Source organism: Amia ocellicauda, chromosome 2, assembly GCF_036373705.1.
Source record: "Amia ocellicauda isolate fAmiCal2 chromosome 2, fAmiCal2.hap1, whole genome shotgun sequence".
NCBI lineage: Eukaryota > Metazoa > Chordata > Actinopteri > Amiiformes > Amiidae > Amia > Amia ocellicauda.
Genome location: NC_089851.1, coordinates 61,889,204 through 61,911,335, shown reverse-complemented (window position 1 = coordinate 61,911,335; position 22,132 = coordinate 61,889,204). Strand labels below are relative to the sequence as shown.

General features: G+C 44.4%; 1 protein-coding gene across 2 annotated transcripts in view; it reads left to right on the top strand.

Moving 5' to 3' along the window:
• The window catches only part of rbm33a (RNA binding motif protein 33a), a 42,908-nt gene that overhangs the window by 7,472 nt on the left and 13,304 nt on the right, over positions 1-22,132 (top strand). The window contains exons 6-16 of one of the 2 annotated variants that reach the window (XM_066688139.1): positions 1,402-1,518; positions 4,059-4,227; positions 5,412-5,635; positions 7,957-8,230; positions 9,757-9,815; positions 12,925-13,048; positions 13,607-13,914; positions 15,035-15,319; positions 15,438-15,779; positions 17,286-18,203; positions 21,592-21,831. In XM_066688139.1, coding sequence (XP_066544236.1) covers positions 1,402-1,518; positions 4,059-4,227; positions 5,412-5,635; positions 7,957-8,230; positions 9,757-9,815; positions 12,925-13,048; positions 13,607-13,914; positions 15,035-15,319; positions 15,438-15,779; positions 17,286-18,203; positions 21,592-21,831 — 3,060 coding nt within the window. Of the gene's footprint in view, positions 1-1,401; positions 1,519-4,058; positions 4,228-5,411; positions 5,636-7,956; positions 8,231-9,756; positions 9,816-12,924; positions 13,049-13,606; positions 13,927-15,034; positions 15,320-15,437; positions 15,780-17,285; positions 18,204-21,591; positions 21,832-22,132 lie in introns of both variants that reach the window. The other variant, XM_066688131.1, reaches the window with a different exon arrangement.

Here is a 22,132-nt window from a genome sequence, read left to right as displayed (position 1 = left end):
ACTTTCGACAAGATCTGATAAAGTCCTGCTTAGGTGAAAAGATTATTGACCTCTTTAAAGACACCTATACGGTTTAAATATGGTTGAAATGATTGATGTTCTCCTATTTTTACAGATATATATATATTTATATATATATTTATATATAACCTCATAACAAACTTGAATGCAGAGATTAACTCCTAGATGTGGCAGAGAGATACCCGGCCCATCCGTTTCTCATTATATACAGTGCAATAATGCCCCTTTTGACAGAGATGTATTGCTCTCTTTTGCTTATTCAAAGATAAGGCGTTTGACCTTTTCACCAGCGCCGCTTGACACTACTTAAAAGTAATTTTGAGAAGTATCCGCCACGTGTAATATCTCTGTTTACAAGGGCACCCGACTGCTCAGCCTTAACGTTTCAGTTTGCTGGTATTTAGAGGTGATATCTGGAACAGTTTAAGGGATTAAGCCTTTTATATATATATATATATATAAACTAAGTCCAGCTCTGAGACTAGGGTAATGGGTGTTTATGTTTAATGTAGTATTATAGTTAATTACTACTTATGCACGGCACCTGCATTTGTCCTACTAATTGACCTTGCAGTTTAAGCAGATTTTTTATTTTTGGTAGTAAATATAATTTTACTAGAAGAGTTTGATTGCCCCCCAGTTATGTTGAGTGTGGAGTGCCAGGCCTGGCTTGGAAGAGTTAATGGTTTCCATGCAGAGAGCCATGATGGGGAAACACTGCCTTTATCCCTTGACTTCGCAGCGAGGGCCGATTTATTTCACGGTGTGCCGTGTCCCAGGCAGTGAGTCATGCCTAAAAACCCAGGCTTTCGTGTACCGGCGCTGGTAGCTGAGATTTTCAACATCACTGAACTAGTGTGTTTATCTTGTTTTTTTTTGTATATCATGTTAAATATTTACATCTCATTGAATTTCAAATGCTGTGAAGAATAGTAATGAAGCTGGCTGGTACTGTTATGTTAATTCGGGGCTTCTCCTAGCCCCTTGACTTCTGACTACATGTGAAGCTATTCATTTGAGAGAGGGGGGGAAAAAACAACTGGTTTCACTTCCATGATTGCACTTTTTAACACTTAAATTAAATATTTGCATACTGTATGAAAACAGCCGCTTATATATGTAGTTTTGTTTTAATTCTATAATTATTTGACGAGATTGACATTTCTGGTGGTCCTTTCCCTGTCCCCATTAATCCCAATTATTAGTATAGTAGTTTAATTTTTACTTACTCCTGCGCACAGTACTTTATTGATCTCTCTTCATCTGACTGCCAATGCCTTTTAAGAATAAAGGGGTTCCTCACGATATTCTCTAATAAAGCACAGTAGAATGGTTTTGCTGGTAGGACGTCCTCTCACAGCCCTGTGCTGGTGTCTCTAGGAAGACGATTACTCCCAGGACTACAGCGGACAGCAGACCGTGCTGGAGGTTCACGTCGAGTCCCAGAACGAAGGGCAGGACGAAGAGGCCTCCACTCATCTCATGGAAGCAGAAGAGGTGAGACGGGTAGGGGAGCTCTGAGCAGTTAGTTACAGTTACACTCACCGTGTCAGTGCATAGTGAAAGGATGTCAGGATGCTGTTGAGAGTAGACTTCATTGGAAGAACCTTATCAGAATTGTTATTCTTCTATACAAACTTTTATTTTCCCACGCAGTCCCAGTGTTGGGTCATCAGAAGTCTAATGACACGATTCCGAAGATGCATTTGTCTAGCATCTGGAAGTGTTAAATGGGAGATTGGTGGAGGTCGAGTGGCAAATAGTTAATGACAAATGGTCTTGCGAGAGACATTTTTAATTGCTTTGTCAGTGACCAAACCCATGATCTGAGGAATGGTCGGCACACAACAGCGTCGTGTCAGTTTCCAAGAAAAACAAGTAGCAGAGCAAACCACAATGCAGTGTAACCCGCCCGAGCTGTGAGAATCACGTGCTTCCCCCCGTGTTTATTAGGCAGAGTAGCACAATCGCGGCTGCTAATATAAGCAGTAAATTTATGATGATAATTCATTTTTTGATTGTCATTAGAATGTTATTTATCTAATTTGCAGGAGAAGGGTAGTAGACTGTAAATTATTGCTGCTCATGCATATGATTGCGTACGAGCGTTAAATACCTTTCCTCATACTTGATTTGTGTTGGAAGTTGATGGAATGACGTACGTTGCCAACCAAAGAGATGGATTTTATTTATGTATGCATGTATATTTTTTATTTAGTTATTGAAGAAAATAAATGCATTTGACCTCCTGCTTTTCAGAGTGTGGCTTTGAGAGAGAGGTTTGTTGGTGTCGACGTGTTAAGAAGACCTGTACATCCATATCGCAGTGGATTTGTCTTTTCTGTGTTGGTTGCCAGTTGGCTGTAGCTGGTCAATAAGGGTGTGTGTGTTTGTGTGTTTCTTTCTAGTCATGAAGTCAGGTTTGCTGACCTAGTTTGTAATCGAGGGCAGTGTCTTCTCTGTCGGGGCCCAGTCGGGCGGCAGCAGTGCTCTTCTATAGGCTGGTAGGGCAGTGTTGTGTTACAGAAAAGAAGATGGTGATTTGCAAAACAGGACAATTGATTTAGCTGTACATGGCTTAGTGATCCTATTTTGGTTATCTTTTTTTTTTTTTAACACCGTGGCATAAACCTCAGTCTGTTCCTTGCTGCAGCATCAGAAAGCAGTGCACACGCCTAACGCAATAAAGACATTATACCTGTTTAAGATGACGCCTGTCTGGAGAGATCATGTGCTCTTCTGCAATGGTGCATTTTGTTACTATAGAAATATGGGACATGTCGCATGCAATAACTCCCAATGAAGTTATGTGCGGGTGTTTATCGCAGCGTCTTATTTGGTTATTCTGTTGCCGCCCACTGTTAAGATGAGACTTCCCTTTCCTCACTCCTCTCCCCTTCAGTGGATTTGTGGTAGTGGAGGAAGGGTGGTGTGGACACCGCAGGTTTAGAGATCTCTCTTCATGGGTAACAAGAACAGCCTGATGGGGAGGAGACTTGCTCCCTGTTCTTCTGTTGATCACCTGTAATAGAATTCAGCCCTTACAGTGACTAGATGGACCGCAATGGCTCCTGGGCTTTGCGGAGGGAATCGTGCCTATCGGTCAGCTGGCCCAGTGCTGTTACGTGACGCCCAGAGCCCTTACCGTTCACTTCAATACTGTTAACCCTTAGAAAGCACCCCTCTGCCTCGGGCATGACCGGTTCCTTTCCCGCAGAGCGGAAGTGTCTCCTGGGTTGTCCCAACTGCATCTTGCAAATGGTCTTGATTAGGCCCAGACACATTTGTATTTATTATATTCATGTGCTGAGGTGAGGTGGTCCCTGCTGGACTGCTAGACTTGGTTTGATCCAGTTTTGCCAATGATCCCTATGCAGGGAGGTCCACCTTGTTCTCTCATATAGTTGGTCAAGTGGAGGCGTGCTGTTATTCCTTCATGGAGACCCCCTAAAACACATGAATCTAGACAGTGGGTATTTAATGGCTACAACTGAGATTTTGTTCCTCCGTTCTACTCCCAGACATGGCCAGTTATCTGAGAGAGCTGCTTTGTGATTAATGATGGGAACACTTCAGAATACTTGACAAAAACCCCACAGAAGCTGAATATGTAACAGTAGGAATGTGTGTGAATCGTACATCTCTTTAGCCTGTGAGTGTTGTGTGTTTACCGGTGTTTACTATCCACCAGTTCAAATCTCAAACGGTTGAGGGCCTCAATCTATCAGTTTTTTTTTTTTTTTTTTTTTATGGGAACACCGCTATAGAGCACCACGTCTTCCAGTTTTTCAAATTCAGCCACTTCTGCTCGTTTACCTCCACAGTCTTTAGGAAGCATTGATCGTACCCAGTTTACATATGAACCCAAGTGTCAGTTCAGTTGACGACATCATCATCATTATTAATATGCAGTAAACCTGTTATCCGCCGCATATTGCGCTTAGTTCACCAGTAGATGAATGACTCATCGCGGCGCTGTGTCCGTGGTCTCTCGAGGTGTGTGACCTCTGAGGTGACCGATCTCTGGGGTCTTTCAGGGGGAGAATGAAACCGAGCAGGAGGAAGACCTCAAAGAGGAGTCAGACGAGGAGGAGGACGACGACGAGGAGTCGGGGCGTCTGCGTTTCAAGAGCGAGCGCACGGACAACACAGTCATTCGCCTGTCTGACGCCGCCAGCAAGAGGAGGAACATCCCGGAAACCTTGGGTGCGTCTCGTTCAGCAACGCAGTTACTGTTGTTTTAATGACCAGCACGAGATAGTATAATGCCCTTAACCCTGGAGTACATTTAGACTGAGATGACGTAGAAAACCCAAAAGAGCAAGCACACCATACTTGTGTAGAGAAATCTGAAGTCCTACTGCATGATACTCTTCCAGTGAAGAATGTCTGATGAATTGCTCGATTGAGTCTTAGCTTCTGCATTTACAAATAAAATAAGTAAAGGTTAAAAATGTTTTTCCTTATTATTGTGTGCAAAATGTGATTTTTAAATGTGATCTTTTGAGATTTAAGCTTATTTTGCAGCTTTTTATTGTTGCTCTTATTTTTATTTTTTTAATGAATATCAGCAACAAGTCGTTTTATGTCTAAGGACCTCTTCAGTCCTTTCTGAATAGAAGGAATTATCCAGCTTAAAAAAAAAAAGACGAAATAGCGACTCAAGTAAAACATCTCCCAAGTGTGAAATCCTGAAATAGCTGAAGAAAAACATTTAACAAGCCAATTGACATTTCAGCTAAAGTTACAAATGCAATTTCCATTTTGTCACATTTTGGTGACCTTATGTGACAGCTTATTTCTATTGGAAGAAAGCACTTCTTACTTACTGATTAAAGATGTCGTCTGAAACCATTCTGTTACTGAGGATAGTAAAATTAATCTCGACATTTAGTGCCGGAAAAATAATTGCTGATTCACAGTATTAACAGTGCGTGTGGAGCAGCGCTTGATGGACATGTTTGGAATATAAAAAGGGGCTTTATTTCCCCAACATATTCTTTCTCTTATTTCGCTGTGATTTGATTGTCACTGAAAAACGAAGCTTTCAATTTGAATATTGATGGCCGATATGCGTTGTGACCTGATATTCTCTTCTGGCACAGATCTGTCTCTAGGTTAAGCTGTGGAAGAAAAACGTGAAATAAAAATCACAAAATAGCTTATACTCCATCTACAGGCTAACCAAGGAGTAGCAAATAGTGTTCTCATTTATTCATTGAGCAGGGCCATTTAAAAGGGTTACCAGTATTCAAGAGGATCGATTTACAATAACATTTACAAAATTATATGGAAAAAAAGCGTAGATTGCATTCTTAAATCTTAAAAACATGTCCTTTTTAATGTCGGAATGTACCCTAATCTCTCTCGTTCTGTCCCACTGCCTTTAGAGCTCTCCGAAGAAGCGAAAGCCGCGCTCCTGGAATTCGAGGAGAAGGAACGCCAGCGCAAGCAGGGCCGCTTCGGAGGGCGTGGCCGAGGCCGTGGCAGAGGGCGTGGCCGGGGAGGCTTCCCTCCCTTCACCATGGGGGACTTCAGGAACGATGGAGGGGCCGAGCGGGGAAGAATGAATGACACCAGGCCCCCGCTGATGAATATGCCTATGGGCATGCAGGTACGGAGGGGGAAGGAAGCAGTCCAGTCGTTGAATCTGGTGTAGTTTGTGCAGATCTCTCGCTTGCCTGCCATTGTTACTTTTTATTAAATTAAGATAGCCTTACAACATGAGGGGCCCAGAGACTGGGTGTAGAGAGAGAACGGTAGAGGTCCCGTTACAGGCCTTGGGGCACACCTTTGAGCAGAGGTTGAGGTTTGGATGAAAACGCACGCCATGTCACCTGGGAGGTGGGAGGTCCGAGGAGAACCGGGCAAGAGCACTGCCAGAGATCACAAGGTTGGCAAGGGAGGAGAGGATAGTGGTGGGGATGGACCGTGTCAAATACTACTGAGAGATCGAAGAGAATTTGGACAGTAGAGGGTCCTGTCCCCTCAAGGGTTTTAGAGAGTAAGGGGAGAAGGGAGTGGTGTTTCTGAACAGGTTGAGAGTGGGTTTTTTTGAGAATTGAAGGGAATTAGCCCGCCATGAAAAGTTAAGTCTTATTCACTTAACGAAGGAATGCTTGAGATTAGCAGAGGTCAGTTCACAGTTTGGGCATTTGTAATGTTAACTGGGCACTTGATGGATAAATACTTCAGATTTCAACTTACATGTTTGAGACTAATGCAGTTACAGGAAGACCTTCTGTGATTTATGAAGGGTCTCTTTTATTTGATTTGTAGAAATTCAGTTTCACAAGAACAAATACATTTCTTCATAAATTCTTACCACTGTAATGGAAGTGGAATAATCCCTACATTTTCTTTAGTATACAATATGGCATACATTACTCCATACTCTAGTCCCGCATCTTTATTGCATTTGAATCAAAACAAAGCAACCTGGCTTATTTTGTTGGCTCTACTGACAAGTTTAAAATGCATATTATATATTTTTATGGTACAAGTTTAAAAGGTGGCCTTTTAAATAAGAATGTTGCCCTTTACACACTGTATATAAATCAAAATTGTGTCTTGGGATTCGTGCCTTTTGAATGTGAAAGAATTTAATATTTTGCCATTTCAATAGCCAAGGCAGAAGCCACTGAGGTAATCTTTGATATTTACCTTTAATATTAGCTGCAGTGTGACTGCCAAATTGCCGTGTTTGCTACCCTTTGTGAATATATATGTGTTTGTCTGTTCAGTTTTGTCCTTCCCTTGGCTTGTCCTTTTGGAACAGTAGTGTTAGTTTGCTTTTGAAAAAGTCAATTAAACAAGTTCTTTCGCCCTCTTATCCATGTTGATATATGGATTATACTAAATAACTTGGCAGTAGTCCATTCAGAAAGCATTACATGAAATTAAATTTGTACTTTGCCCAGGATTTAGGTTCTTGTGCCATTTCCCCCCCCCTTTTTTATTATTAAATGTCTATTGGAGCATATAATCCATTCGTTTAGGCAGTTCATGCACTCGAGCAATGCTTTTTTTAAAAGGGAATTTTTGTAAACTGTCAGGGAAAGCCTTTTTAGATGTATACTGTTCACAAAAGAGGAGATTATTGCTCTCACTGTGGCCATCCATTTGCACATTTGAAAAATATACCTGGAAGAACACTTAATGTCCCTGAAAATCTGAATCTTCAGAAACGAAAGAGGCTTAGAAAAATTGTGACATGGTTTCAGTATACCTACGCAGACCACACTCTGAAGCATCACATTTCAATCCCTCTAAACCCCATCTGTACCGAAGGAAGCGTTGGTTGAATTTGTTTTAAATCCCTTTTCTTTTGGAAAACATGACCCCCCAGCACAAAAGTCAGTCAGGTTGCAAGTAATGGAAGATCAGGAGACACTGGTCATTTGGTATTGTGTGGGCAATCGAATGGGTCCATAACATGTCAACGAAATGTTTTTACCATAGAGATGTCAACATGAACTCCCATTCCTCCTCTTGTCTGAAATTATTTTCTCTTCAAGCGTCTGTAAAGATGTGTTCATGTAATGTAATTATTTTGTCCATGAGTTGTATGTGCAGTTTTGATGTAGTCAGTCTTATGGTGGTGGGGTTTGTGTGCTTTAGGCATGATATTGAATGTGGCAGGACATATAGAGTCACTCGCCTCCTCGTCTTCACCTCAGTGTTTGCAGTCCAGACTGTCTGCTGATGAGTCATGGATGCTGTTAACTGCTCTTCCTCCTGTGCTCTGTGCTCTGCCTGGGCATCATCTGGAGTCTGATATTAATGCTCACAGACAACCGGGGGGGGTTTCCAGATTAAATGCCCCTTAAATACTGCAGTGTTCATAACACTGCAAACAACCAGAGTGTATAATTCCAGCAGTCTGTCTCTGTCTTCAGTAGCTGAGACCCTGTGTCTGTGTCCTTGTCTCTACAGCAGTCCAGGATGCCTCATGGCCAGCAGCATCACCAGCCACCCCCCCACCGGGGCAACTTTCAGGATCCAGGGCAGCAGCGCCAGCCTCCCCCCCCCCTCCTATCCAACCACCCTTCCCACCGCTCCCCCTCTCCCTCGGGAGGGGGTCCGGGTCGACCCCAGATGGACGGGCCCCGCATCCTGAGCCCCCCACCGCCTTCGCACTCCCCGCAGCAGCCCAAGAACATCCACATCAACCCTCACTTCAGGGGGCCGGTCTCCTCCCCTGTGCAAGGTGCGTCTGCGTGTTTGTTCCGTTTTTCTGCTGGCGCATCTCAAACCCATGTGTCTTAATCTCCCGTTTACAAGGCCATTCCCGCATTCTATATTAAATGTGTCAAAGAGTTGCCACTTCAAAAACAATAGGAAATTAAAGCCATCACAGACCCAGGTCTCCATTTCCACTCATGGCTGATTTCACTTAATGTGCCAAGACTGTTCAAAGCCATTTTCTTGGATGTAAACAATTTTTTTTTTTTTTTTTAATCCTACCTTAAACACTCTTTAGGCCAACATTAAGATTTGTTTTTGTTATAAAAGTGCAAACAGTCCATTCTTGGGGACATTTGACGTCACCTGCAGATATTTTTCAGTGCAATTCCTTATGTCTAACACGACTCTTAATGCTTTCTGTGCAGATGTTTGTCGTTCCATACATTTCTGTCCTACAGACTTCCGTAGTTATCGGTCACTAACGTCTGTCATGCTATTCTATTTTCACTTTCATTTAAATCATTTTTTAAAAGATTGTGGAAATCAATAAAAGGCAGCACTGACATTCAAAGGATTTATTTAGTCATTTTGACAATATGCGTTTATTTTTAAATGCATGTGTCTCACAGCAGAAGCAGTCTGTGGTCTAGTCAGCCTTGCTGCGAGTCGAGGTCTGGCTGTGTGAGGTGACAGTTGTGCGGCTCCTGAGCAGTCTGAGCGTCACACCCTCGCATCTGTCTGTGCAGCAGATTGAGTTGCGGGGAGCCGGCCGGCAGCGATTGAACTATCCTGTCTGTTTGGGTGCTTTGTAATTTGCTCGAGAGATGAGCGGAGATGCGATCATGTGTCCTGTTGAGGTCACAATTGAAATGAGTCTCCGAGAGCGAGAGAGAGGAGGTGTGTGTGCCTCCAGGGCGAAAAGAGACACACTGACACAGATGATGGGCCTATTATTGTGCCTCCAGTCATCATTAATGGGGTTTTATTCAGTGGTGTGTGTGTAGGGGGATCTATCTCTTTGTTACACTATTTGTTGGGAGTGTGTGTACTTCTGTTTTTTCGTATCTAAACCTCCGCTCACCTTGATCTGTGCGTACAAACACCACTTAGACCACAGTACTAAGGTACAATCTGCACAAGTGTAATCAATGTGTGTAGATGTATGTATGCATGTATACATTTGTAAAATCTAGCATTAAACTTATTGTACAATACATGTGTACATATATAAATATCCAATAGAACAAAATGGGTTTTTTTCCCAATAAAAAAATTGTTTATATAAATATCCAATAAAATGTTAATTGTGCAATATTTCACTATAATTGTTCACACAATCCTTTTAAATGGGTATCAAGTGGCAATTGTTCATTTCAATTAGTTTTATTATAAACAATATTAGTTTAAATGCTTCAGGTGTGTTATAAGGTTTTTATTTCACCCCCGTCCACATCAGCCATGTGACGGATGTGAAGGGAATTTGAGTTGTGTGTGTGAAACCTTGTGCTGGAAGAAGGTAATGTTAACGGCTCCTCGCTCTCATTGCAGTGCCCTTGATGCCTTCGCCGAACCAGCCCCGGCCTGCTGTGGTTCCCCAGAGGTTCCCCGTGAGTAGCAGCTGCTGCGCTTCCTCCAATGATATGGATTGCATGTGTCTTTGTAAAGAAATATTATTATAGCAATTAATTGACTGCCCTGGCTAAATACTGTTTGAGAATCTGTAAACATTGATATGCGCCTGCACAACTGGAAATATTTGATATGAGCTTTAGGCTCTGATGGGTTTCGAGGGGCTTAGTTAACCACGCTTGGATGTGAAGTCATGGGCTCGCACTCCAGGCAACCTGGAAAGTCAACCAGGGAGAACAAAGAGACTCTGCTATCTGGAAGATTACATTTTCACTTTGGTTTTATTTTGTATTTCTAATTACAAGTGACAAAAATAGGTGTTTGTGTTTGTTTGTATATACATGTTTGTTTTTTGTAGTGGCTGTGGTGAAAAGGGATACAAACGTTTGTCTACCGTTTGTTTCACTGATTTCAAATGTTATTTACAAAACCCCAAAAATGAAGTTATTGCCCATCAATGCTTCAAAGTAATGGCGGTTGAATGCTATTACTGTGGTGCCGGGGCTGTGGAGCGATCTTCTCCTATTGGAAATAGATCTGCGAACACTGCCCGAGCTCCGACTGCACTCCGTGGTGAGAGACATCAGGTGGTGTTGATTGACACATCCTGGGGAAGAGCTTTTTATAGTGATTTATGCAAATCGGGTTAGAAAGAGTCTGCAGCAAATTGCATTTTATTCAGGTTATAGACCTTACAGAAATCGGCCCCCGGACTGCGACTCGATATGGCTCTGTCCTTTATTTATTTCATTAGATCATGTTTTCAGTTTTCGCAACTTGTTCCTGGCGAAAGCCCGGTAATTGTGGCGACATCGTGAACGCAGGGGCAGGGCTGGCGTCTCCTCTTATCCGCTCTTTTCGGCGGAGGAGAGCAGATGCAGCGTTCGAATCCCCAGCTGTCAGAGGCTGTCAGGCTGCCATAGAAAGAATGCAATTTAAAATGCAGGTGACAAAACACCCAGCAACTTTCATTTGCCAGTGGGCATCTGATTAATCATGATTATCATACATTATCATACGATCACATTTAATCGTAAAAGGTGGCTCCCATCTGCACGGCGACTATTGGAGATTTGTGAAGTAGTATTTAAATATTAATCCTGCATACCGCTTCCTTTCAAACTTCAGGGTATTGGGGGCGTTAGACTGACTTTAAGACCACCTCCTTTAAGACCATCGTTATTGAGCACTGGGTTTTATATAGTTCAGTATAGTTCAATTAACTAAGACTTGTTTTGGGAAAAAAATAATAATGAGCATGTAAAGTGTAACTTACGTATTTCCAAATAATTTGTACATCTATATATAGTTTAAAAACTATTCACAAAAAATATGCAGGAGATTAGAAATGTAATTAAATTGGAGATGATACAAATGTTTAACTAGAACATTTCTCAGTCAGTTGATCGAAGTTACAAGGCTCTCATCAGACTGGAACTGGCACTGAAATGTACATTCAAACAGATCCCTTTATCAATATCAGCAGTTTTCCTTTAAGTGTGAACTGATAACAAGGGATCAACTTTCAAATTAATGTCAATAGGCATAATATCTGTATGGATTCAGATCAATGTACAACCAATGCATCAATCTAAACAGTTTGTTTTCTTCCCAAAAGATGCGAGCTTAAAGGCCTTAAACTGATTCTGCTCTGTGGGGTATCCGCTTCACTCCATCTTCCCTTTTTTCTTTTTTTGTAACATGAAGGATTAGAGAGGAGAAGGCAGTTTTGGTTATCAATTTAGTATCATTTGCGTCAGTATTGTTAAGAGTATTTAATTAAACGTCCATTGTGAGGCGTGAGCTGACCGTTTGAATGGAAGAGATAAGGTGCCGACTAGCCGTTTGATCCTCGTCTTGCACGCAAAGTAGCCGATTAACTTTCTGTTAAGCAACTTACGTGAAGTTTTTGCGTTTGTGCTATTTTATTTATTTATCCCCCCGTCCCCCCCCCACTTTGCCTGCAAGAGTCATCAATTCTGCCTGAAAATGTGGATTAATGCAGATAGCATCGCGTAATTAACAAAGGGTGGGGAGAAACCCAGGCACAATTTGCGTAGGATCATACAGCAAAGGAAGGTTAATTTCTTAACTGAGAGGGATATTTAAGAGGATAAAGGAGAAAGCAAAGTGGCTTCTTATTCCATGAAAGGATTAGAGGATTGTTATCTTATTTTCTTTGAGAAGGTAGATGGGATTGCTCCCTCTGTGTATGTGAGCAACATGTGCAATAAGCCATTCAAAAGCATATAATGAGCGATATAAAGGCATGGAATTAAGTGTCCAGGGGCGGGCAGGGGGGTTGGGGAGTGTGTCCTGACACTTAATTGCAAAGTTTAATTTTTTAGAAGGAAGATAGGTTTGAAAAATGTTGACAAACTGCTACTTTAAATGGGTGTTGTGGGTTTTCAGTCACTGTTACAGAAACATAAATAAGCCATCGGTCAAGTTTAGCCTATTTGTGCCGATGTATATCTTTAACAATGTCCTCCTTTGGAATAGTCGGGGATTTGGGGAAAGTGGGCCCTGTCCTGCAGTTTGCATTGACAAGACTAATGTTATGGGTGGTGATCTAAAACGCATTGTGTGACAGATTCAATCTCTGTCTCGGAGGTGTAGCTGATCCTGCTTTCATTTTGCATCCCCCTTTTTTTCATGGCAGCATCTGATGGTTTCCTTTGGCATCACAAATGACTCACTTCGGAGTCGCCTCCACCTGTTTCTTGCTATCGTTTTTCCAGTTTTATTTGCATGTCCTTGTGTTACACACAGTTGCGTTGTAACACGTTTTTCTCTCGGTGTTGTGGATTGTGCTCTCGTTCACAGAACAGAAGCAGACCTAATCCATTTTACAGATAAGATGAGCTTTGATAGTCATTTTATTAACGTATTTTTATATCCAAAACTCAATCTTATTTGGGAAAGTAGTGGTTTCACCGTATTGAGTTACTGTACTTCCAAAAGTGTCCTGTGGAAGCGCAGCTGTTGCGACAGTCACTTATGCAAAGCATGGCACACATGCAGCTGCTCTGGTTCGCAGGGGCAGTTGACTAAGCTTTATTTTTGTTGTGGTTTTTATTTTCCCAGGGACCTCCTGACTTTCAACAGCACGTCCCTGGAAACTTTAACCATCAGCAGAGGCCCCCCCACCACCCAGAGCCCTGGAGAGGCCCCCCGCCTTCCCAGGACAGGGAGCCCTTCTTTATCGGCGGTAAGATTAGAGAGTGAGACGGGCTGTGAGATAATCCCAAAAGCTTTTGAGTTGTACTCAGCATTGCTAACAGTTGTGTATTTGTGTATGTATTGAAGTATATGCTAAAGTTTGAATTAAGACCCCCACCAAATGTACCAGCAGAGTCGCCCCAACGATTCTGCATCAGAGAAGGAGTCGTCTCCATAAATTATATTGAAAACCTATTGACTTTCTCAATGGAAAATGTTAAAGGGGTTAGTTGGGGGGCATTTTTTCTGCAAATGTAAAAAATGAAAATTGAAATGCCGTTGAATTTAACTGACCCTTAATTGAACCCTCTATTTAAAGTGCATCTGTAATCCATAGTAAACTTTTGGAATTTTATGATTATGGGCCCCTTTGTTTGCATAGCTATAGTTTCTTCACTATCTGCTGATATTGATCTCTACTCCTCTGAGTGATCAATTGAATTGACTTTAAGGCATACAAGTACCTGAGATAGCATAGACTTTCAACCACCAATAAAACGGGGACTGTGTGTCGATTCCTTCTTTTGTGTCCCCCTCCGCCTCACAGAGCCCAGGTTCCCCGGTCAGCACATGTTCGACCAGCAGAGCCCAGCTCCTCTCATGAATAGCCACCACCTTCAAGGCCAGAGCCCCATGCCCTTCAACCAGGCTGGACCCGGGTTCAACCAGCAGGGGCAGCCGCCCATCTTCCAGAGGGAGCCCCCGAGACCCAACCTCCTCCCGCAGGGTCCCCCTGGCATGTCCAACCTGAACCAGCCCGGGCACAACCACCCGCGCGGGCCCTTCATGCCCCAGCGACCGCAGTTCCCACAGCCGGGGCCACCCTTTCAGCATCACTTGCAATTTGGTATGCAGGTACGGCAGAGAGTAAGTCAACACGACGGGTATTCACAACGTTTTTATATGCATTTTTAAAGAATGTTTAAAATGGAAAAAAGTGTTGGGTCCATTCCAGCTCAGATCTTTTTGTGGTTAGAGAACATGCACAAGCTTGTCAGTGCCATGAGCCGTTGGATTGCTGTTTTATAGATGTGTGTGTTGGGGGTTTTGTTTTTTTTAGTTCACGCTATCATTGTTCTCATTATTGGAAATCCATTCCCTGCAGGGCTTCATGGTGTGTAAATCAAGGCCAAAGGTCACATTTCTGATTCTGTTCAGTTTCGCAGGCCTTTATGCCGAGTAGTGGGCAAGGCTGCCCTCTAGTGTCACTAATCTCTCCCCATAAACGTGCTGTGGTGCACAGATCTGTATTGAGATCTCGCAATCTGAGATGCATCTTCTACAGGGCTGGTGTGATTCTGCATGGTTTTTATTTTACATTCACAGTTGATGACACGCATGCAAAACTATAAGATACTGTTGAATCTTTGGTTAACAAAGCTACGGCAGATGATTCTCTTTATGGGTAGTAGTGGGTTGGCCTTGATAATTGAAATTGGGTAAAACTAAAGTAACTACTGGACAGTATCTGGGGGATAGTTGATACATTTCAGTCTTAGTGTTTTCCCAGTTTTATGAGCAAACAAGCTTAGTCTGTTGAAGGTGAAACAAGGACAATTTAAAAATGTCATAAAAAGTCAGCCAAGAAGTTTGCTCACTTATCAGATATTCAAAATGTGTTTTTAAGTCTGTAATTGTAAAATACAAACCTTGAAGAACACTCCCGGGAGGCACGTGAGTGCAGTGTGATATAGCACATATCTGTTTATATGTTGTCCTTTCCCCTTAACGAAATGAACTAAATGAACAAACACACAGGCACAGGTTTTACATCCCCAGACGTGTGCGTGTCGGTGTTCGGTAATTGTGTACCAATTAATACAGATTAATAATGAAACGGTCACCTCTAAGGCTGGCAGATGCACTTTCCTATATTAATAAAAACAAAACAAAATTCTAACGAAAAAGCAGATGCACTTCTTAGGAGCCCAGTGTCAATGCTGCTCAAATTTAACCTGTTCTCTCGTGTCCGCAGGGGCTGATGCAACCCCCCATGCACTCCGAACCCCCCCACCATGATCAGCCGCCTCCTCAGCACCATCTGCACCAGAACCTGCAGCACCAGCACCACCCCCCGCAGCACCAGCACCACCCGCCCCAGCACCAACACCACCCCCCGGCTCAGCGGCCCCTGCTGCACAACACGCCGCCGCCCTTCAGAGCGCAGATGCACAACCTGCCGCCCCAGATCAATCCCAGAATGCAGCAGCAGCAGCAGCAGCAGCACCCGCTTCGCACTGCGCCGATCAAGCCACGCATGGTAGGTCACAGGAACGGGAGATCTAAGATTAAAGGGCATAGGTTTGCCTTCACAGTAATCATCTCGTATCGTATAAAACCGATTTTATATTCTTTATATACCTCTCTCTCCCCTCCAGAACACGCCGCCGCCAAACGTGATGAAGCCCCCTCTCCAGCAGGTGCAGGTCCTGCCCCAGCGCAACAGCAGCAACCTGCGGGAGCTCCCCGTGGCACCCCCCAGCCTTGCCGTCCACAGCGGCCGCCCCTCGTCCGCCCCCGCTGCCCAGGTGCGGCCTGTCGCCCGGCCCCCACAGCAGGGCGATGCCAAGGGCCCTCCGCTCCCCCGCCCACTGGGCACCGCCCCGCCCGCCACAAAGCCGGAGCCCGGGCCCAGAATGCCTGACAAGATTCCACCGGAGAAGGTCCGGAAGGAGCCCCCTGCCGCCCAGCCGACCCCTGTGCCGAAAACGGAACCAGAGGTCAGTGCTGGGGTTTTGTTCAACAGGTCTGCTGTGTGTTCTGTTGGGATCTTAACCCTTCAAGCTCAGAATGGAAAGCCTCATTTAAAAAAAAAAAAAAAATCAATCCTGTCGATATTCCATGATTTACGCAAATTATAATGTTTACTGTGTTATAGCTTCTGTTTGAAACCCTACAACACAGCCAGGCTCAATAAATCGCACACCGCCTCACTGATCAAGACAAGACCGGTTTATTGACGATGTTCCTACTGTGAAATATTCTAACCTAAGTGCATGCAGGCCGTTGTCCTTAATTGAAGTAGTAATGCGTAATAAACAATAATAATTGGTTCTTTAATAAGTATAAAACTGTGTAAAGAATTTAACTTAAAACCCCTAATGTTTAAAATAATGAAAAGGGTCTGAAATTATTAGTTCAATTAAGGGTTCAATTAATAATTGAGAGCTTAGTTGGATCAAAAACCAGCAGTACAGGGGCTCCTCCAGGACCAGAGTTGAGAACCACTGATATGTTTGTCATTTCAGTTCATACTATCAATGTTACCAGAGTCTGTCAGGTTCTCTGGGGACGGCGGGGCTGTTAAATCAGTCAGTCCTTCAAACCTCCTGTTCTGATACACTATCTCGGCGAGCAACCTGCCTCCCTCGGGACGATGGGTGCATTGTAGCCGGGCGGGGGACAGGATATACAGGGTTGACTTAAGAGATGAAAGAACGACATTTATCTTGTGCAGTACTTGTGGAATTTTAAAAGCCAGCTGCAACCGTCGGTAACGGACACTCCGGCGCACCGAACAAATAAAGTTCAAGGTCGGGGAGATTGAGTGAGAGCTGTTTATTAGACCCAATTATTAGGTCACAAATGAGATGGATCTGTGAATAGGCAGTTAGAAAAATCAATACCTCCGGTCAGGGTTTCTTTGGTTGGTGTTTCTTTTTGATGCTATCACAAACCTGAGATTTACATTGGATGCTTTTTTTCTCCTCCTTTTCCTGCATCATTAAGATAGAGGTCTTTTACTTTGATTTTATTTAATCTTAATTTTGAGAGATTGACAGCTGAATTGCAGTGGTCTGTGATGTCACACCTTCATGTTTCACTCAGTGTGGAATGTTTCGCTTGCATGTAGAATCCTTCAGCGCTGTTGTAAATCATACTTTATTAATTATTAATCTCAATAAATAAACCTGGCTCTCTGTACTGCACTAGACTCGAGTGGTACCGGCTTGAGAGAAAACTAAATTAGATTAATGACAACAACAGGAATTTCATAGTGTAACTTTAATACATCTTTAATTTGGTGATATGAAATCGGAATCAAAAGACAACCGTGCAGGAGAGCAGTGAACGTTGTTGAAGCTGACGTATCCCTTCGAGGGGGGCAGTGTAGGTGGATTCGTTTTTTTTGCTATTTTTGCTATACTTTTTTTTGGTTGGTCTCCAAGATAACTCCTACACCCCCAATAAAGGTCTTAACCTCTGTGTCGTCGTCCCCCTCTCAGAACCCCGACGAGGACGAGGAGACCCGCCTGTACCGGCTGAAGATTGAGGAGCAGAAGCGCCTGCGTGAGGAGATCCTGCGCCGCAAAGAGCTGAGACGGCAGCTGCAGGCGGGGGTCCGCAAGAAGGAGCTGCTGGAGCGCATCACCCACCAGCACCAACCCCTGCAACTGCCCCCCCCGCCACAGCAGCACCCGCATGGGCCCCCCCCACAGCAGCAGCAGCAGCAGCAGCAGCAGCAGCAGCATCCGCCCCCACCCTTCACCCCCCCTGGCCTGCCGCCACCCCCCTACCTCCACATGCAGGGCCCTGCCAACGGCGTCCCCCCGCAGACACCCCCCACCCAGCCACAGTCCAGCGGCCCTCCAAGACCCAACGTTAAAAACAGGCTGCTGTTGAAGAAGCTGCAGGGCCAGGGACCAGGACCAGGCCAAGGACAGGGAGGTCCAGGTCCAGGACCAGGGCAGGTCCAGATCCAGGGGCAGGGGCCAGGGCCGGGGCAGGGCTGGCCGGGGCTGCCCCTGCAGAATGTACGCCCCCAGCTCTCCGGCCTCAACCTGAACCCCGGCCTGCAGCATCCCCAGTGGCAGCAGAGGAGGAACTCCAACCCACAGTTCAACCCCCTGAACAGGCCAGGGCCTCCCTTCCAGCACCCCCAGGGCCAGGCCAAGCCCCCGGCCGTGGCAACCGTGCCCGGGCAGCAGCAGCACCCACAGCAGCAGCACCACCACCACCAACAACAACAGCAGCAGCAGCACCCACAACAGCAGCAGGGCATGGGCCGGGAGGTGCTGGGTCAAGGCCGGCTCCAGGACCTGAAGCCCGGTGTCAAGAGGACGGTGATGCAGAGGTCCAACAGTGCAGGCAGGGACGGGCCGCAGGGCAACGCCAAGGTCAGGGTGGTCAAGATACTAGGCGGGGTGAGTGATTAGTGTTTTATTTCTATTTGTAGCATCATTATTAAAAATTGTCCCATAATAGATATTGTTGTTGAACAGTTGATTACATTTTTAATGAATTGTTGATTATACTAGTTCAGTTTTGATTTGCCTGGTTTGCCATGAACATTTGGCAGACTGACTGCATCACACCCCTGACACTGTGCCTTAAGACCCCCGCACTGTTGTGCTCTTCACTGGCTGACGCACTTAATTCAGGACAGTTGATCGTGTTGCTCTGTTTCCAGTTCAGGGGCAATAATCACACAATGCTTACCGGCCTCATTTACCTTTTAACTAGGGATGTACTGATATATCGTCCAGCTGTCGCTATCAGATGATATAGTAAAAAAAAAAAAAAAAAAGGTTAAACAATATATGTTTATAAACAGATTGAAGTAGCATAGTGTTTGTGCAGTAAGAGGCTTCAAGAAATGCACATCATGAGAATGTAGGAGAAAAACTTCAGCATCTTTCAGCCACAGTACACGACCTATAAAGAAACTAAAAGAAAGTGCCTCCTCTCATGCCATTCACTCTCGCTACTGCAGCTCCAGTAACCACTCGAGTGAAAACAGCATCCAAAAAGTTATTTTATTGCTTCTGATGTGTCCATGACCGTCAGTCACATGTGGGAAATTAAGCCAGACTCTCAGCAGCATTGAGGAGGTGTCCTCTCGTTACCTGGTATGTACAGAGAGGCTGTTTCCTGCCCAAAAAAATGATTGAACATTGGAAAAAAAAGTACACAAAAACCTATATGAACACATGCGCTTTCGTTCTCGTTCCCCTCCCCCCACTCTCTTTCTATAGGTAAATAAAAAAATATTGGTTTTGAACAATTTTGTTATACGAAGATCAGCTGTTGGTATCGGCCCAGAATTTTCATATCCGTGCATCCCTGCTTTTTACCTTTCCTCCAGTTCAGTCTCTGCCTCCTATATCAAATAGTCTGTCTACACTACTGTATGACCCACATGCCTAACAGTACTGGGACACAGGTAGAGGGATAGGGCATCTCAACACAAGCCATCAGGAGACGTATTGGAACCCAGTGGGGTGGATGTAACCAAGTGCGTGTTTTCTCTTTATTGAGAAGAGTACAATGGCATTTATCCAAGAACCCCAATTCCATGTCTGGCATTGTGCTAAGGTTGCTCTTTTTCTCTTTCCTGTAAATAAAACAACAAACGGCAACATAAAAACCCAGATGTACCTAGCTTCCAAAGGTCCTGGTTTGGAAGGGGAGGGGGTGGGGGGGAAATACAAAATAAATTTTAATAAAATCTGTTTTTGCTAATACAGAATCAGTTCCTTTGTGCACAGAGGGATTTCAGGGCTAAATGGTTACGGCATCCTGAAAGCTATTTAAAATAAGATGAGTGGTGTGGTAGCTGTTTGTAATTTACATGTTTAGACTTAATAATGGTGTTCTTGAGTGATAGCGCTTGGATTAAAAAAAAAAAAAAACTTCTCCATAATCGTCTTGAGAATAAAGCAGCCAAAGCCTGAATTGTGCTGCCGATAGAGATAACACGGTGTCAGTGCTAATAGAAACCTGCGCTGGAAATGTGTGCAGTCGGTGTGATCAATGGCAGCACCTTTGATAGTGAAGTACAGCCCTCTTGAAGGCAGATTCACTCGATGCTGCCCAGGGACGTTGTTCGGCTGTCATTCTGTGCCGCCTGACAATGTTATCTCTCCTTTCGGTTTAGAGTATCAAATATCTTTCAGGTGTACAGAAATTAATGTCATCCAACGACATGCAATTAATCTTTTACGGGCCTTCCATAATACCTGTGAAGAAAGAGTTGCCAGTTTGGCGGATTTGGATTTTGGAGCTTAGCCATAGATAAGGGAAATTAATTTTCCATCAGGAATAATGCCGGCTAACAGCGCCACAAAAGCCTGTGGGGAAAAGGGATAGGGAATTTGTCAAGTGTTGTCACTCCACTATAATGCTGCTTAGCATTTGATAGGTGTAATCAAGGGCTGCGATTTCTATGGAGAGGGATTAATCAATTTGCACTGTGCTCGGTGCGGGTCTGTGATATCGCTGCTCGCTGGGGCTGAAGAATGAGAATAAGATTTGATCTGTCAGATTTCTCGAGGACTTTTCTCTCCCACCCAACACGGTTAAAGGGAATTTTCATGTAAATGAATATGTCCTGCTGACAAATGCACCCCTTAAATGAATGTTACTCAAACAAGTCCGGGGTGGCTTGAAATTAGCAAATGGAAATAAGTTTGACATATTTAGAAATAGGCCTCGAATTGGTTAAAATAAAATCCAGCATCACATTTACATTTTTGTAGTTTTATTTTCTTAAATGAGGCTCACCTGGTTCCTTTGTTCAGATGCTGTTCTCTGTCGAGGAGTATTGTATCCGCTCTTCTCTAATTTGTTTATGCTTACAAGGTTCTCATTAAGGTTTTACAGTGGGGGGCTTCACAGTGGGGAGACGAGAGGCCATATGCAATGTGGGAAGGTCATGAGGACGCTGGCATATTGTGCTAGACGGCTAAGGGAGCACAGCACTGCTAAAAGTTTGAAGTCTTTGTTGTGGAATAGCTAATGTGTCTGCTGCTGGGAATAGAGTGAAACGGGAAGGACAGGTCAGAACTTTCTAAGGATGAGGAGAAGCCGGACCCGAGTTTTTAAACTTGGCAATGTCTGCAACTGAACCCCTTATATAGCTTATATTTATTGTCTGTTTCTGTGGTCTTTATTAGATAATGTAATGTTCATGGTGGTTTAAATCTGTATTTTATTTATTAATTTGAGTATTTATTCTCTGGCTAAAAAAGTTATTCTGCAAATTGGGAGGCCATTGCTGACAAAATAACACCTAAACAAAAGGCCCACGAGACTCGAGCCAGAGAGATCCTCGGTCCAAGGCATTTTAAATGTCACATAGTGGGTGAACTAGTTGGGGGGGGGGGGGGTGTGATGAGTCTGTACCCCTGTGGGCACTGGGCTGTCAGAAGTGTGTCTCCAGTGCAAAGTGCTGTGTTGTAAATTACAGGAATGTGCACAGTGAATGCATACGTGAACACAGCATGATCCTGCACACAATGTAGCTTACTAAGGCGTGTCCTTCTGTAGGACTCCTCATTAACAATCACTAGAAGTCTGACACACACATGACGACATGGTTGAACAGTCACTGGCACAGTCGCACACACACACATGACGACGATAATTGGATCACTGTAGAAATACATGGGCACATCCCAAGGAGTCCAGTGAAAGGGAGGGAGATTAGGATGGGTTCCCGGAGTAGGTATTTTATGACCCTGTTATTCTAGTGTGGTGTGCCCGTCCAGTGGGCTCTGGCTCTGACCGTGGCTGTGTGCTCTCGGCCTGCAGGGGGAAGATGACCCTGGCAGTGTTAATCCAATGCAGATGCAGCAGAGGCTCCAGCTGCCCCCCCAGCAGCACCAGCCGCTGCAGCGCCTCCTCGCCCCCCCGCAGCAGCAGCGGCCCATGACCGTGAGGAAGGTGACCATGGGCAAGACCAGCGTCCAGCAGCTGCACCAGTACAAGCAGAATCCCCTGCAGGGGCCGCCGCTGGGAGGCAGGGGTGGTCCTGGCAATATGCATCACAGAGTGAGTCGGCTTCCGGCCCTGTCGCCACACATATGCAGGCAGACGCACACGCAACACATTAATTTATAAAGCTCCTGCTGCTGCTACTGATAGTATTAATCCAGTGAATGTTCAGTGAAGGACCAGACAATGCTGAGAGACACTAAAGGAGAATAAATCCCCGACAGAAGTGAGGTGTTGAAACGTCGGTACACAGAGCCTGAGTTTCTCTCTCTGGCTGTGGTGGGAACGGCATCTGCGGTATTGAAACATCATCTGTGTGGAGGGAGAGTTAAACTGGCTGGTTTGGCATGGCTCACTC